The sequence below is a fragment of the Equus caballus genome, chromosome 6 (genome assembly GCF_041296265.1).
Source record: "Equus caballus isolate H_3958 breed thoroughbred chromosome 6, TB-T2T, whole genome shotgun sequence".
NCBI lineage: Eukaryota > Metazoa > Chordata > Mammalia > Perissodactyla > Equidae > Equus > Equus caballus.
Window position 1 is genome coordinate 26,230,396 of NC_091689.1, and position 16,728 is coordinate 26,247,123.

General features: G+C 61.4%; 1 protein-coding gene across 4 annotated transcripts in view; it reads left to right on the forward strand.

Moving 5' to 3' along the window:
* GPR35 (G protein-coupled receptor 35) overlaps positions 1-10,719 on the forward strand; it is a 34,037-nt gene extending 23,318 nt beyond the window's left edge. For 3 of the 4 annotated variants that reach the window (XM_070270721.1, XM_005610760.4, XM_023642750.2), the window contains one exon: positions 5,182-10,719. In XM_070270721.1, the coding sequence (XP_070126822.1) occupies positions 5,192-6,112 (921 nt within the window). In that variant the 5' untranslated portion in view covers positions 5,182-5,191 and the 3' untranslated portion in view covers positions 6,113-10,719. Of the gene's footprint in view, positions 1-782; positions 1,301-5,181 lie in introns of those variants that run through there. The other variant, XM_014740451.3, reaches the window with a different exon arrangement.
* Positions 10,720-16,728: the final 6,009 nt, after the last annotated feature.

Here is a 16,728-nt window from a genome sequence, read left to right on the forward strand (position 1 = left end):
CACACACTTTATTGAGGCCCTACAGTGTGCCAGGCTGTGACACGGCCCAGAGCAGGCAGGGTCCTGGCCACACGCGAAAACTAAGTACACAAGAAGAGCTATTTTAATTCATGAGAAGTTCTGTGAAGAAACCAGACAGGGTAGGGCACTAGAGATGGGTGCAGAGGAGCCAGGAGGCGGGCTGGACGGAGATGGAGCGGGGAAGGCAGGGGAGGAGCCAGCCATGGGACCCCCGCCAGGCCTGGATCTGGAGGGCTGTGCCTGGGTCTGCTGTGGAGGAGAACGGTGGAGGCCAGGCCCCTCCTCAGGGGCCTCTGGGCAGGGAGACCTGGTCCCAGGTCAGAAAGCCTGGGCCAGCCACTCCCCTTCTCTGGGCTTCAGTTTCCACCTCTGTAAATGGACAGAGGTGGGATGGGATCTCTCCTGACCCCTCGCGGTCTCCAGGAAGAGATGCTGTAGTCAGGTGCTGTGGGGTCCCTGCCCTCAGGGTGCACAGGGCTGGGGTGGTCTGCAGGAAGGGCGTTGGAAACCCCGTTGAGCAGGTTCTCCCAGCCTGAGCTCAGAGCGAAGAGGCTAGCCACAGAGAATGCCCCATGAAGGCCTGGAGGAGTCGGGGCGGGGGTGGGGGGCGTGGAGAACATTCTAGACTGGATGATGGAGGGGTGGTCTGGAAAGAAGGCTTGAGGAGGGGCAGCTGGTGGAGGCAGAGCCAGCGGGCTACAGTGGAGTGGCAGGAAGTCGATCCGTCTGGGTTTTGATTGCTGGCCGCTGGCCACGTGAGTGGGTGCATCCACAGATGTTGGCGGGTCACCCCAGCAGCATTGGTGTGTGTGAGGGCGCGTAGCACAGTGAGCGTGAGGCCTCCCTTCCAGGATGCTGGGCGCAGGCGCAGGGGACCCGACCCCCCTGCTCTGAGGAAGGCCCGGCGCTTCCCACAGATGACGGTGGAGACGGCTGGGGAAGTGGTCTAGGCCTGCCCTCTCAGGTTTCCTGACAAACGCTCTGTCTTAGTAAGCAGGCTGGCTGTCTGGAGGTACTGACACAGGTGGCCGCTGGCCGCCCACTTCCCATGCCAAAATTCGCCCCAGCAGCCCTGGGTTGGGCTGGCATGGGCAGCAGAGAGCCCATCACCCCACCCTGCTGTCGTCAGCACGCCCGCCACCTGCCGCCTTAAGGAGTCCCCCGGCCTAGGGGCTGGCCCTCCCCAGCTCTGCTTCCCCATCGCTCTCTAGGCAGTCCCTGCACCGGCTTCCAGCTCAGAGGCAGACGGCTGAGCCAGGGAAACCCAGGCTGACGGCAGGTCAGTGCCAACCGTGGGCCCAGGGGTCTCTGAGCTGGCTGAGGGTGTGATGGGGGCTCTCAGAGTGGGCTGAGGGTGTGATGGGGGTCTCAGAGTGGGCTGAGGGTGTGATGGGGGTCTCAGAGTGGGCTGGGGGTGTGATGGGGGTCTCAGAGTGGTGAGAGCGCTGTGATGGGGGGTCTCAGAGTGGTGAGAGCTGTGATGGGGGGTCTCAGAGTGGTGAGAGCTGTGATGGGGGGTCTCAGAGCGGGGTGAGAGCTGTGATGGGGGGTCTCAGAGCGGGGTGAGAGCTGTGATGGGGGATCTCAGAGTGGGGTGAGAGCTGTGATGGGGGGTCTCAGAGTGGGGTGAGAGCTGTGATGGGGGGGTCTCAGAGCGGGGTGAGAGCTGTGATGGGGGGTCTCAGAGCGGGGTGAGAGCTGTGATGGGGGGTCTCAGAGCGGGGTGAGAGCTGTGATGGGGGGGTCTCAGAGTGGGGTGAGGGCTGTGATGGGAGCCTCAGAGCGGAGTGAGGGTGTGATGGTGTATCTAAGAGTAGGGTGATACTGTGATGTGATCTCAGAGCAGGGTGAGTGTTGCGGTGGGGGTGTCTAAGAGTGGGGTGAGAATGTGCGGCGGCTTGGGACCTTGGGGGAGCGTCCTGATAGAGGAGCTCTGTGGGGGGTGGTTGTCTGGAAAGGGGGGCCCTCCTCCATGAGCATGGGGGGATGAGTGTGTGCAGCGTTACAGAGGAAATCCGGTGTCTCCCGCGGCCTGGACTCCCACCTCATTTGAGACTCTGAATCAACTTGGTGGGTGGTGATTGGCATTTAAAAAGCTGGCCTGGAAAGTGCCTGAGCTCCGTGTGCCTAATGCCAGGAGTTCTGTTTGGTGAAACGTGTTTCACACTCACCCGGCCTGGAGCCTCGGGTGTTTCTAATGTGGGGTCCAGGCTCCAGACACCTCTACGGCGCCCAGGCAATGGGGGTCTGTGCCCACTCTCTGTCCAAAATCCTACTCAGAGGGGCTGCAGGATCCTGGGGGGCCAGCAGGGCTGTCCAGACAGCAGGAGGGCTTGGGAGGAGGCTGGGGTGTGCTCAGGCCTCCAAAAATGCAACCACAGATTTCTCTCCTAGTGGTTGTGAAGATATCTCAGTGCAGATCAAGGGCAGCTGTCTACTCCCCGTGTGGGGAGCCAACTGATCTCACCCTGGAGGAAGAAGCGGCGCCCCAGAGGTGCTGCTGTGTCGTCTCCCCCTACGACAGCCGCCCCCAGCAGGAAATGGGGGGTGCCCTGGAAGCTGAGCACTCTGAGCACTTGCTGTACTGTGGGGGGCCCGGGCCACCCCAGGGTGACAGCCGCAGGGTGTCTGTTGGAGGTGACGGGCCTGCATATCTGAGCAGCAGGCCAGCTGTGGCCCCTGTCCTGATGGTGGGCGCAGGCAGGGACTCGTGCTGGCTGCAATGGCTTCCAGGGATCCCGTACCATTTGGGCTGAACCCTGGGCCTCGCCTTCCCAAGCTTTTTTGGGGGTCACCCCAAAGGACAGAGATGAGGGCCCCAGGAGCAGGGCACATCTTCCAAGTTTCATTGTGCACCCAAATTCTTGCAAAATTTGTGTCCTTCTCCCTGACAGTTAGTTTACTATAAAAGGGAAAATTTAAAGACTGCAATTAGACTTTTTCACTTTCCCCCACAAACTACTGGGCATGTATGACGAGGGACCCCTGTTCAGCCATCCAGGATGGTGGACGTCAGAGGTGGTGGCCAGGCCCACCTCCCTGGCCAGAAGTGCCCTGGGCTGCGGGTAGTCTGGAAGGGGCAGCCATTGTCCACGGCTGCAGGCACCACTGGCCGGAGTAGTGAGGGGCTGGACGTAGGCCTGGCTCAGGTAGGGAGACAGGGGACAATGCCGATGACACAGAGGACCCCCTGCAGCGGCTGTCCCCACAGAATCTCGGGACAGTCCCAGCAGGTCCTGAGGGTTCTGGGCTGGTGCGGGGACCACACAGGGCGGGTCTGGCAGGTTGCAGGTGTTTCCCGGGGGCCTGTGGCCGTGTCAGGAGGGCAGGGCGGACGGGAAGGGAAGAGCCAGCCGTTGGTTTCAGCGGGTTCTGAGGGGGTCTGCGGAGCCTGGCCGGGCTCATGGTCTATGAGGCCTCAGAGCCTGGGCAGAGGGAGGGGTCACTCACAGAACGGGGAGAGAACAAGCAGAATCTTTCAAAAACAAAGAGAGAGAATCCTGAGGGGTGTGTAGACATTTCCCACCACGGAAAGCATTCGTGAAGCTCTAATTGCTGGCAAATGAGCCATTAAAACTCACAAGAGCTGGGATGGGATGATTTGGTGGAATATTCCTGTTTCTGGCTGAAGCGGGCACTCCTGCTTCCCTGATGGACTGTGGCCTGGAGGTTCCCAGGGGGCCGCTGCTGAGGAAATGAGCCTAATGACTCTGCAAGAGCTTGGTTCTGGATATTTCTTCCCTTCCTGTGTGGGGAAGGGGCAGGGGGAGCAGAAGCAGAGAGGCCTGGCTCTGAGCCCTCCTCGGTGGACTGAGCCCCCTTCCGAATCACACCTAAGGGACGGGGAGTCCCCAGAGTGCCCGGCACTCACTGGGGGAGGCAGGGCACTCCCACTCACCCCTCCAGGCCCCTCCAGCCAGAGGAACCAAAGTCGGGGCATGGGGCGTGTGACAGGTACGTGCCCTGTGCCAGACGCTTGGCCTGCTGGCCACTCATGCAATGCTCCTGATTCCACATGTGTCACACCAGCACCCCCTTATGATGGCAAAACCCAGGTTTGCCCAGCACATCATGTGCCACACCCTGGACGTCAGACCCCTGACCACGTCCACCCCGGCCCTGGCAGGCTTGTCCCAGCCCTCCTGGGCTGTGTCATGGAGCACGTCCAGGGGAGTAAGAGAGTGGCATTGACGGTGGAGGGCGAGGCCATGCAGGTGCTCCTGATGATGACAGGGTGGAGGACACCCAGTGCCACCCTGAGGCCAGCTCTGAGCCTCTGGTCTGGGCCTGGAGGGCCAGGGCTGCCCTCGTGGCTCTGCACAGGGAGCTCAAGGGGGCACTCCTGACCCCAGATGGGACTTGGGATGGGGCCTCAGGCAAGTCCAAGTGGGACCTCAGGGCACGGGACAGGGGTAGGCGGGCACTGGGAGGGAGGGAGGGAGAGAGGGTGGTGCCTGGGGAGGTCCCTTCAGGCCACTGTTCCCTCAGGAAGAGGATGATGGGCAACTCTCAGCACAGGAAGGAGGGAGGGAAGGAGGGAGGAGGGAGACCAGAGTTCTGGAGTCTTCTGGGAAGCAGCCCTGAGCCACAGCCTCTGCTGTCCTGGACCTCTGCTGCCAGGAACAACCAGGTAGGGTAGCTGCTGACCACCCTGCTGAGGTGCAGTTGTGGGTCAAGAGCAGGTGCCTCTGGCAGCCAGGTGTGCGGAGGGGTGGAGGGGCAGTGGGCCGCCCTGGCTCTGACCGGAGAGCTGGCGGACTGAGAGGCCCCTCGGGATCCCAGAGCTGACAGTCAGCTCGGCTGGGCCTGGAGGTGGCCAGTGAGCTCCTCCTGCCTTCCTTCCTGCCCAGCAGCAGGGCTGGAGAGAGGGAAAGGGGATCTGGTTCCAGCCCTGGGCTGGCTCCCTGTGCAAACTTGGGCCTGCTCAGCCTCTTACGGCCTCAGTTTCCCCACCTGTCGGGTAGGCGGGGGTTTGGACTGGAGGGTGCCTCGGAGCTCCTTAAGATTGCTATGATTTCTTTGGGAAGATGAGTTTGGGGCTTCTGGATGTGGGGTGAAGGCTCACCTCCTGCACCCCCGGCCAGAGATGGGCGGGGCCTTGCCAGCCCCAGGGCACCCCGGTCCCTGCCTGCCCTCCTCACCCCTGCTCCCCTCCTGCAGCCCCAGGACCATGAACAACAGCAACTGTAGCACCAACGAGCTCACCTGGCCCCCGGCGGTTATGAGCATCTTCTACACCTACACGGGCATGGTGCTGGTGCTGGGCCTGCTGCTCAACAGCCTGGCGCTCTGGGTGCTGTGCTGCCGCATGCAGCAGTGGACGGAGACCCGCGTCTACATGGCCAACCTGGCCGTGGCCGACCTCTGCCTGCTCTGCACCCTGCCGTTCGTGCTGTACTCCCTGAAGCACAGCACCACCAAGGACACGCCGTTCTGCCAGCTCTCCCAGGGCATTTATCTGGCCAACAGGTACATGAGCATCAGCCTGATCATGGCCATCGCCGTGGACCGCTACCTGGCCGTGCGGCACCCAATGCGTGTCCGCGGGCTCCGCTCCCCGCGGCAGGCCATGGCCGTGTGCCTGGCGCTCTGGGTGCTGGTGGTTGGCTCCCTGGTGCTTCGCTGGATCCTGGGGATGCAGGAGGGCAGCTTCTGCTTCACCAGCCTCTCCAAGCAAAACTACAACACCGCGGTCTTCTCACTGCTGGGCTTCTACCCGCCGCTGGTTGTGCTGGTCTTCTGCTCTCTGCAGGTGGTGACCGCCCTGGGCCGGAGGCCGACCGCTGACTTGGGCCAGGTGGAGGCCAGCCGGAAGGCCGCCCGCATGGTTTGGGCAAACCTGGTTGTGTTTGTGGTCTGCTTCCTGCCCTTGCACGTGATGCTGACGGTGTTCATGGCCACGAGTCTGCCCACCTGCGTCATCCGCCGGGCCCTCTACATCACCAGTAGGCTCTCGGACGGCAACTGCTGCCTGGACGCCATCTGCTACTACTACATGGCCAAGGAGTTCCAGGAGGCGTCGGCATTGCCCGGGCTCCCCACTGCCAAGGTCCACAAGAGCCAGGAGTCTCTGTGTGTGACCCTGGCCTAGGAGACAAACCATGAGCACGGTGGGCCAGGTCCCGAGCTCTCCGGGAGGTGCTGCCTGCTGGGGGAACCTGTGCCCAGCAGCAAGGAGCCCCAGCATCAGCCCTGAACTTGCCGTGGGCTGTGGGCACTCTCCAGGAGACCTGGGGAGGGCAGGGATGACCCAGGCACAGATATTGGGGAGGTGACATCCAACCCCTGGGCTGCAAGAGGGATGGGGACAAGGGCAAGAGGAGAAGCCTGAGTAAGGCCACCACTCCCAGGGGCTCTGGGATGAGCTGCCCGCCTGCCGTGCCCAGAGCCTAGTGCATCTGGCCACTAGGGGGTGAGTGCCTGCTAAGTGCTTTGAGGCCTTGATGGCCAGCTTTCTGCGGCCGCCCCACCAGGGCTGGAATAAAGCACTCCACCAGGGCTGGCCCTGACAGGGCCGTGTGTGTGTGTGTGTGTGTCTGTGTGTGTGTGTGTCTGTGTGTGTGTGTGCCCCCCCAGTGCTCGCATGGTGGGAGGAGGGAGGGGGAGGAGCATCTTCCCAGATGAGTCTCTAGGGCTGTCCACTTGGGGGCTCTCCTGAGCCCTGCCACCTGCCTGTCGCCCCGTCCCACCCCCAGCCATCTGGAGTCTGGTGGGGGCCATGTGCAGCTCCTGGGAGGGCCGCGCTAAAGGCCACATGCTGGTTTCCTCCTGCCACGCAGGGCCAGGACCCCTCGAGCCTCGTGGGGGCTGTGCAGCTGCACCAGGGTAGGGGTGTGGGGACAGTGAGGAGGTGGCCAGGGTCTGTCAAGGGAACATGTCCCCTCGTGCTTCCTTCAGAGAAGCTGGAGGCCCTGACCAGTGGAGGCAGGGGTTGGGTGCCCAGCAGGCGGAAGTGTGGGCACCCAGACTGGTTTGTGCTGCGCCCACCTCTCTGTGCCTCCCTGCCTGGGGCCAGGCATCCAAACTCAAGTTGGAACCAACAACTGGCGCATTCCAGAGGCCCCCTGTGGGTGCTGGTCCAAGGCGGCCTGGGCTCAAACCCAAGTCTGTCTCCTCCCACCCGTGTCTCCTCGGGCACCAACAACTGCCTTGCCCTCCCTCCCGGCTGTGTCACTGGAGTGAGAATGGCAGCAACGTCCTGGCAGGGCCGGCCTCATGGGTGTGGGGCTTATGCCCTGAGGGCCCCCGGCTCAGGGGAACCTCGCTCCAAAGGGTCCATACTCAGGGGGTCCATACTTGCGGGGATCCATGCTCGGGGGGGAGCCATGCTTGGGGGGGACCCCACTCAGGAGTGTCCACCCTCGGGAGGTCCGTGCTCCCTGTAGTGTGTTGCTGTCCTGTGCTGAGGCTCGGACTTTTGAAGGAGAGCTCACACCATCAATCCTGGGCCTGCCCACCACGGCGGAGGGCCTGAGGGGCTCCTGGGAGCTTGCTGCAGGTTGGCAGGTGGTTGAGCTGAGGGCCTGCATTCCTTGGGGGCTCTGGAGGCCTCACCTTCCCCTCAGTCAGGCGGCTCCCCTGGCCCGGGCAGCACCTGGGCCTCCCCAGGGCTTCTGCCCACTGCTGGAAGCAGCCCTGCCGCAGGCTTCTGGGAGGAGGGGGAACACAGAGCCCACGGGGAGCCCAGGGTGCAGGGGCGGGACAGGGGCAGGGGCCCAGCAGCCCGGTCCCCCCAGCACTGTCCCATCCTCTCCCTTCAGGGCACCTACCTTCAGCTGAGCCGGACCTTTCCAGCACTTTGATACTCTGTCACGGGCCAAAGTCAGGAATCACTGTGGCCAGTGTCCAGAGCCCCATCCTTTGCCTCATGCAGTGCCCAGGTCCTGGGGGTCTGCCCCACACCCCTCCTCCACACTCCATCAGGGCTCACGCTGCCTGACCGTCTCGTACCCCTCCACCGCCCCCCCAACCCAGGGGAGCCCCCTAGATCCAGGCCCCAGACTGAGTGAGGATGCGGGCCTGAGAGCTGTAGGCTGACCCCTGGAGGCAGGCCTGCACTCTCTCCTCCCTTCAGCCCGCTCCGCTCCCCAGCCTTGGGACCCTCCTGTGCCCCCAGACACAGGTGCCTGCCCTGCAACCAGCCCCACCCCCTCACCCCGTCCACTCTCCCCACGACTGCAAACCCCTAACCCCATCCTGTCTCCCCACGACGCCCCACACACTTCACCCCCCACGACTCCCCACACCCCTCACCCCATCCAGTGCTCCTCACGTGTCTGCACTCCACTCTGGTCCTCCAGCCCCACCATCTGAAACGCCCTTCTGGGGGCATTGCCAAGCTGACAGTTTCCAGCCCTTCTACCACCCTGACGGTCCAGGATTTTCGTTTTCCAAGGGACCAAGGAGTCCACGGAATGATTCTCACCTTGGACTGACCAGTGGAGCCGGGCTGAGTGTAGACGTCTAGTCCTGATCTTGGCCAGAATGGGGATCCAGGGAGACAGACAGAATATGGCCTGGGACTCAGCTCCAACCGCCCCCGAGCACTGTGGGACAGAGAAGAGGGGGCACCCAGGTAACCAGTGTAGACCAACAATAGAAAAGAGCTTTAGACCAAAAGGTTAACTCTGGCCCAGTGGTAGTAGCTTCCTAGAGCTCTGTGTTAAGAGGGATTCTGAGGCTCCCTCTGGGCTCAGAGGTGCAGAGTGCTGTGAGCTCTGCACAGGTCAGGGCTGTCCTCACCGGGGTGGAGGAAGGGAGAGCAGCAGGAGGGGAGAGGCTGGCCCTCCTGGGAGCCTCCGCAGGGTCTCCTGATGAGGGTGCTGGTGGGCCCGGTGGTGGAGGAAGCCCCCAGCTCTCCAAGGACCCTCCGGCCTCCTGAAGGATGCACAGACTCCAGGGGCACTCCTGCCCCCTCACTGGCCCACTGGGGTGCTGCTCCTCCCCAGGCTGTGGCTGAGAGGGGGGTGCACACAGCCCCTCTCCCTCCTGGCTCCCAGCAAGATGGCGGCAGCTAGACTTTCACAGAACTCCCCAAGGAACAACGAGAAAAGGAACTGAGGTGAAAGCACCGACGTTGTCAAGCATCCCAAGAACTGACTTCTGAACCCTGATCACGACCCCTAGGCTCTGAGCATCCTACACCAGAGTGTTACCTCTGGGCCAGGCCAAGCCAAGTGGAAGAGCCTCTTCCTAGCAGGAGACTGTCCACAGACCCCCCAGAGGGCTTAGGAGCAGCCTGGCACACTGATCAGGACCGGGCTCGCCAGGAGTTGACAAGGAAGAGGCATCTGAAAGAAAAGCGATTCATCTTGAGGCTGCATCAACAGGAGTACAGGGCTGAGAATATGGGAGGATACGAGCTCATTCTCTCTCTGCTAGGGACATTTTATCGGGTTAGGGAAACTGTTCTAGACGGCACCACAGTCACCCTGGAGAGGGTCTAGAAGGGGGTGGGCTGCTGAGAGCTCAGCAACCCAGACCACTTGGGAACAGCCAGAGGGCACGTGTGCGGTCAGCTGGAGGTGAGGCACCTCCCAGGAAGTGGGGCCATCTGCAGTCCCCCAGGAGCGGACAGGTGTGGTGGCTGCAGAGTACAGACCAGGCCCGGGAGGGACCCAGAGAGCTCCCAGCACAAGCTGCTTCCAATCAGAGAGTTGGGTTTGAGGCAAAATCTAAGCGCCCGGCCGACAATTTTCAAACAGAAGCTGAAGGTGCTGCTGGCCAGTCCCCCGGCCCCCCGGCCCTCGATTCCGAAGAGTCTGTGTGTCGTCTGGCTTTTCTGCTCTGGGAGCACCTAGGATGTTTTCTTTGTCCTTCAAGCATTGACACTGCACAAGGAGGCACTTGGTCTGGGGACACGGTGCACTCCTCCCATCTGAGGCCCGGAGCCCTCAGTTCTAGAAACGAGCATGTTCTCCTCCGGCCATTTCTTCCGCCGACTCTTCTCTTCCTGGGACTCCGTGAGTCGGAGGTCAGAGGTCTCAGACTGACCTCCTGCTTCCCTTCTTTATTTTTATTTCCTGTTGTCTATGTCTGCTGGGGATAGTGCATCTTTATTTCACAACCCTTTCATTGAATTTTCTCTCAGTAATTATTCACGAGCTCTTTCTTGGTTTTGGGTAATTCCTTTTTTCTTTCTTTTCTTTTCTTTTCTTTTCTTTTTTTTTTGAGGAAGGTTAGCCCTGAGCTAACTACTGCCAATCTTCCTCTTTTTGTTGAGGAAGACTGGCCCTGAGCTAACATCCATGCCCATCTTCCTCTACTGTATATGTAGGACACCTACCACAGCATGGCTTTTGCCAAGCGGTGTCATGTTTGCACCCGGGATCTGACCTGGCGAACCCCAGGCCGCCGAGAAGCAGAATGTGTGCACTTAACCACTGTGCCTTCGGGCTGACCCCCTGGGTAATTCCTTTTTAAAAGTAGCGTCCCCTTCTCACTCCACAGCTGCCCCATCTCCTCGAAGCTCTCTGGGGGTTTTCCTTTTCATCTGGTTCAACGACTTTATCGAGACATAACTGATGCGCAGTGAATCGCACATATTCAGAGGGTACCGTTCAGCGTGTGGATGTGTCTGTGGGGCTGCTGCCACTGTCGTCACCCCGCCGCCTCCCTCAAGCCCCCACGGAGTTGCTGTCCCTACAGCTTACTTTGCACTTTCTAGAGTCTTATATAAACGGAGACACGTGGTATGGACTCGTTTTGTCCAGTTCTTTCCAAAATGTCAAGATTTTGCGATCCCTCGGGGCTGCCAGGTGGTCAGCGGGGCCGGTCAGCAGGGCTTCTGGGTGGTCAGCGGGGGTGGTCAGCGGACATGGTCAGCGGGGGTGGTCAGTGGGGCTGCCTTTTTATTGCTGGGGATTATTTATTCCAGTTGCTCGCAGCTGTTCTCAAGTGCTCTCGGCCGCCTCCCCACCAGTCAGTCCGTTCCTCTGATTTTCTCCTTTTCCTTCATTCTGATCTTTCCTTCCTTCCTTGTGAAGATCCTTGGGCAGTGTTTGTGGTCTCTGCACCTTGATGGGCGGACCAGGCTGGGGCAGCTGGGGTGGTGGGCCCCCTGGGGGCTGAGGAAGCATCTCTGGGTCTTTCCTCTGGAGCAGTTGGCTTCTCCGTGAAGCCAATTCCTCTTCCTGCCAGGGTCAAGCCCGGCCGCAGCTGGTGGCAGGGAGAAGACAGCTGAAGAGGGAAGGGCTGCAGAGCTGCCCCCCAGCTCCCCTATCTCGGGGACCCACCTGCCTGTGTGCCTGCTGTCCCATGGTCTGCGGGCCCTCAGGGGACTCCTTCCTAAGAACGTCCAGTCTTCTGTGCGGGAGGGTGTAGCGGTCAGAGAGAGTGGAGAAAGCAAGAAGGGAGGTGCTGGGGGTCTGGGGAAGTGGGGTCAGCCCTGTGCAGCTGCAGGACAGGGGTTGCTTCAGGAACCTGGCATCAGGGCCGGCCCTGCTCCCAGGGAGGGGCTGCTGGAACGCAGAGTCCGGCCAACCCCAAGGCCAGCACTTCAGGAAACAGCTGCCCACATCCCCAAAGTGAACATCTAGATAATGGCCAGCACAGGCTGACCACACTGGAACCCACCTGGGAAAGCGTGCATTCGCCTCCTATCTCTCTGGGGCTGTCTGCATCCTGTCCCCTGCAGCAAGGGCGTCTCCCAGCCCCAGCCCCTGTGAGAGCACAGAGGAGGGCGGAAATGACACTGACCACCAAGAGATCCTCTTGAGGGGGGGCGCTGGCAGGGGGTGGAAGCACATACTTCTTATAGAGAGGCTGCCAGCCCCTGCTTTCAGAGCCCTGCCACCCCCACAGTACCTGATGCTCCCACCCCAGCCCCAGGTCTGTGTGACAGACTGTTCCTCACCGTGTCCCCAGGGCACCTGGGCATCGCCCTGCTCCTCGCAGCTTCACAGGTGTTCACGGGGAGGAAGTACAACGCTCGTGCCCCTCTCTCCTCCGGGTCTTCCTCAGCCCAGGGACAAGCCGGTTTTCTCTGGCTTCCTTCCTCCTGCAGGTCAGCCTGGCCAGCTTCCCAAGGTCAGTCCTGCTGGTGTTCCCTGTTGCCCGAGGGAGAGCAGACCCTCTGCCTAGACCCCTCACTTACGCCTGCCATCCCCCTGGGGATGCTGAGGGTGGGGCCACCCATGGCTCAGGCAGGAACACACCCCTGCATTAGGACGGGTCCCCGAAGCCCCTCTGAGGTGGAGGTGTGCATGCAGGGGGTTCCCGGGCCTGTCCAGCGCTCATCTGCTGGTCGCCATGGAGGGCTCCCAGGACGGCCGGCTGGCCCTCATCCGGCCTCATCTGTCCTAGGCCAGGGCCACGCCTGAGTGTGGGCAGCTGGTTCTGAGCTCTGAGACCAAGCAGGCGTAGGGTGGGGACAGAGGGGACAGTCAGCTTCTGAGTCAGACAGGTGGCACAAGGGTCTGCAAGGGGTCAGGAGATGGGAGGAGCCCCTGTGAGACAGAGACAGTCTCTGGAACAGCAAACAAGTGAGAGATGAGAGGAGAATGGGAGATAGATGGGGAGGTGGAGGGAGAGACAGGGTTGGGGGGACCGTCTGGGAGAAAAAAAGGCAAAGGGAGATGGAGGGGGGAGACAGCGAGAGACTGGGGGGACAGTGATAGAGATGGGAGGGAGAAAGATGGGGGGACCGGGTAGAGGGAGCCGGAGATGAGAGGGAGAAAGACGGTAAACGGAGGAGTGAGAAAGGGAGAAAACCCAAGAAAGACGAGGACAGTGAGCAGGAAGAGGGCAGAGCGGGAGAAGCTTGGGGTGAGGGAGACACACAGAGACAGTGAGACGCAGAGAGACCAACAGGAGCCTGGGGAGACAGACAGACCACAGAGGTACCAGGCCCCTCACGCTCTCCTGATTAGGTTGGTGGGGGGTGCTCCCTCATCTGCAGACCCCTTCTGGTCCCTCACGGGGGACCTGAGAGTGGGTGGGGGTCCTGGGTTCTCGAGGAAGGACCATGGGCCAGCTTTGCCTGCCAGAGGAGTCTGGGGGCCCCGTTCGCAGGGCCACATGGCCTAGGGGGACAGATAACTGGGCCAAGGTGCAGACCCCGAGAAGGTCCTGGCTGTGGGCCCAGAGAAAAGCCCCTCACAGAGCCCCTTGTCTGGCAGGATGCCACTGGCCCAGGTCCAGGCACCAGGCCAAGGCATGGGGTCCCTCATCACACTGAGCGGGGCAGGGGAGGTGGCGGATCCACAGTCTGGAGGGGGCCTCGGTGGAGCCCCCTCGGGTTAGGGGAGAGGGCACCATGACCATGCCATGCTGTTCGGGCTGGCCCAGGAAGTGGGAGGAGAGAGGGGGGGAGAGAAAGGTTAGTGGGGAGGAGGAGAGCAGAGAGAGGGCCTGCAGCGTTTCCCTCCCAGCCCCCGGCTGAAGCTCGCCTGGCCCGTCAGTTCACCTGTCATTCCCATCTGGCAGAGGCTCCCACCATCTTCCACCCTGTCTCAGGCTTGAGCCACTGTGTCTGTGGCTGCTGTCCCCAGGAACAGCTCGAACAGCTGCAGCATGGACAGGAGTGTCCTGTCACAGGTGGTGACCAGTGGCTCCATCGGCCTCATCCTGGTGCTGGGCCTGCAACTCAACGGCCTGGCGCCCTGCGTCTTCTGCTGCTGCCTGCGCAGGTGGACGGAGGACCGCATCTACATGGCCAACCTGGTGGCGGCCGACTGCCTGCTGCTGCTGAGCCTGCTGGGGGTCCAGCACACTGGAGGGCGCCCGTGCAGGTCTCGAAGAGCTCCTACTACCTCAGCACCTCCGTGAGCATGTGCCTCATCCCAGCCATCGCTGGGGACTGCGGCTCCGCCCTGCACCTTCCCCTGCAGGCCGCCCCCACCTTCTGGTCCTCAGGGCGGTGGCCCTGTCCACGTCCTGGCCGCACAAGCAGACAGCTTCTGCTTCGGGCAGAGCCCCACCCTTCAGGCAGGGCTTCTCCCAGCTCCTCTTCCTCCCACGGCTCATCCTGAGCTTCTGTGTGGGGCAGGTGCTCGGGCATCTCCTCCGTGAGGGAACACAGGCGCTGCCCCAAGCCACAGCCCACATCTCAAGGCCCTCTGCATGGTGGCGGCCAACCTGGCCACCTTCACGGTCTGTTTCCTCCCACTGCACGTCGCCTTCTTGGCCAAGCTCGTGGCCCAATGGACAAATTTGGCCTGCCCCACCATCCAGAGGGTGGTCACCGTCAGACAGCCTGATTCTCACACGGCCAACGCCAGCTGCTGCCAGGATGCTGTCGGCTACTCTTCCACGGCCATGGAGTTCCAGGAAGATGTGGGGGCCGTCCTCGCCATGCCCCGGCCTTTCCAGGGATAGATGTGGGGCTCTCCTGTGCGTGGTGACCCAACCTGGGCGCCTGGGGGGAGGCAGCTGAGGAGAGCACGGCAGGAGGGGCCCGCGCACGGCCCTACAGCATGCTGCCCAGGGAGCCCTGAGTCCCCTCGATGCAAAACTCACTCCCTTCCTCCACAGTATCCACCAGAAACAGCCGCTTCATCTTAGCGTGATTTGATGCTGTCTCTGACAGTTTCTGGGTCCCGGGGATGGGGCTATCCCCCAGCAAGTAGAATTGAACCACGAAGTTAAAGGAGCACCACCATACGGATCTTTTCTCCAAAGCTCTGCTATGCCTGCCCCCAGGCGATGCCAGCCTCTCAGGTGGTAGACCTTTGTCAGTGTGTCCCGGCACCCCAGCCCTCAAGCTCGATGAGGATGCGGAGTGACCCAGGTTGACCTCCAACCTCTAGCCTCCACCCATTAAGATGCTCAGGAAAGGAGGGACCCTCTGAGCACCAGGGCAAGTATTGGGGAGAGATGTTAAAGAAAATCAAGACATTATTTTTTCTGTCACCTGTAGATTATGATTAGACACCAAAATCTACTGGAAGTTTCAGGATGTCTCTTCAAGCCATTAAAACCATTGCAAATGTAACGGAAACAGATCCCAGGGCTGCAGGGTGTCACATTTAACAAGACATAGCCACTAAATAACTTTAAAGGAATTCCTCTAAAAAACTTTTTTAACTTGGGCTCCTAAAGAGGATCAAAGAGGTCCCCTCCGTAACCCGGGGCGGGGGAGCCCCTTCTCCTCCCACTTCACATCTCCCTGCAGCCACCCACAGTCTCCAGCCTTTTGTGGCCTCCGTCAGTGTTCTCCACACTTGGCTAGTCACCAGGATTTTCCTCAAGAAATCAAAGTCTGGAAACAGGCCCCAAAAGGAAGCACCCTTCCTGCTCAGAAACTCAGAAACCCAGGCAGGAGCAGGGCTGTCACTGACCAGACTGGACCCGGAGCCCAAGCCCCCTCCAGCCCCGCCCACTCCCTGCCTCACATCTGACCACATCACTCCTCTGCCCCCGACGGGTCCTGGGGATTCTGTGGTGCTGCCGTAAGAGCCGTTACGGGGAGGGAGGGACACCATGTCAGAGACCCCCGCCCTGCATCTTTCTCCTTCCAGCACCCACAGAAACCGTGGGGCATGAAGTCTGGCCCCCAATTCTAACACCGTGCGTAGGGAAGGGCTTCCTGAAAAGCAGGCATTCCTGTGTCACTGTGAAGAGGTGGCACCTTGGAAGAGAGCCCTGAGCTGTGAGTGACCCTGGAGAGCCAGACCCTCCGCCTCCACCTGTCCAAGCACACTTGGGACAGTGAGGAAAAGCAGTCCAGTCTCCAGGAGGTGGCCATGACCTCTGAGGCTGCTGGCACGTCCAGCCCCCTCCCAGCTGGCCCTGCCCTCCGCCTCCAGCCTTGGGAGCCAAGGTCCAGCTCTGGGAATATGCATGTGGCTGGTCCAAGGGACCCTCCCTCGCAGAGGCCCTGGGTCCTTGGGGCTCGGACTGGAGGAGCATGGGCTCGCCAGCCTGCTGTGTCCTCACTCCCTGCCTTTGTGCCCCCCTTAGGGTGTCTTCCCCCAAGGAGCAGCCCCCCGAGTCACTTTTTAGGACTGATCCATTTAGGGAATCGGAGATACCAGGCCCTCCCGGCTGGAGGCAGTGTTGGGCACAGCGGGCTGCCTGGGCTGAGGGGACAGCCAGACCAGAACTACTCAGCGGGGAGGGGCCACCATCCACAGACAGGGAACTTGCCAGAGGTTCTTCCACTGCCTCTTTCCCAGTTTAGGCACAACAAGCCCCTAGTGTTGACTTATCCATCAAGTATTTACCAACACCTGCTGTGTGCCAGGCAAGGCGGTCCAGGCACTGGGCCCTGAGATGCACACACCTGAGCCTGATAGGGCTGCATCCCTGGAGTCTCACAGGGAGGGACGAGGAGCAGCAAGGTGGGAAGTGGGTCAGGTCGGATCCCAGGGGCCTTGCAGGGGGGACGCAGGCTTGGTGGGTGCTCTGAAGTGGGGAGGAAGCCACAGGAGGGTATGACTCAGAAGAGCAAGGAGGCCGAGCAGCAGGCTGGCACCCCCTTGTGCTGCAGGCTGGGGACTGGACAGCAGGGTCAGGACAGAAGACAGCTCTGGGGGGCCTAGGGAGGGACAGCCAGGGCCAGGACAGCAATGGGGCACTGTGACCAGGACGGGGACTGGGACTGTGATAGGGAGGCAGCGACAGTGGGAGGACTCGGTGGGATACTCCAGAGGGGCTTAGCTAAGGAGGAAGAAAGGGGCCCTCCAGGAGCTAGGGCAACCCAGCACAGGTGCGAGGGGTGTGAGGACAGGAGGGAACGGGGGCAGGGGGAGGCAGGGGATCCAGGCA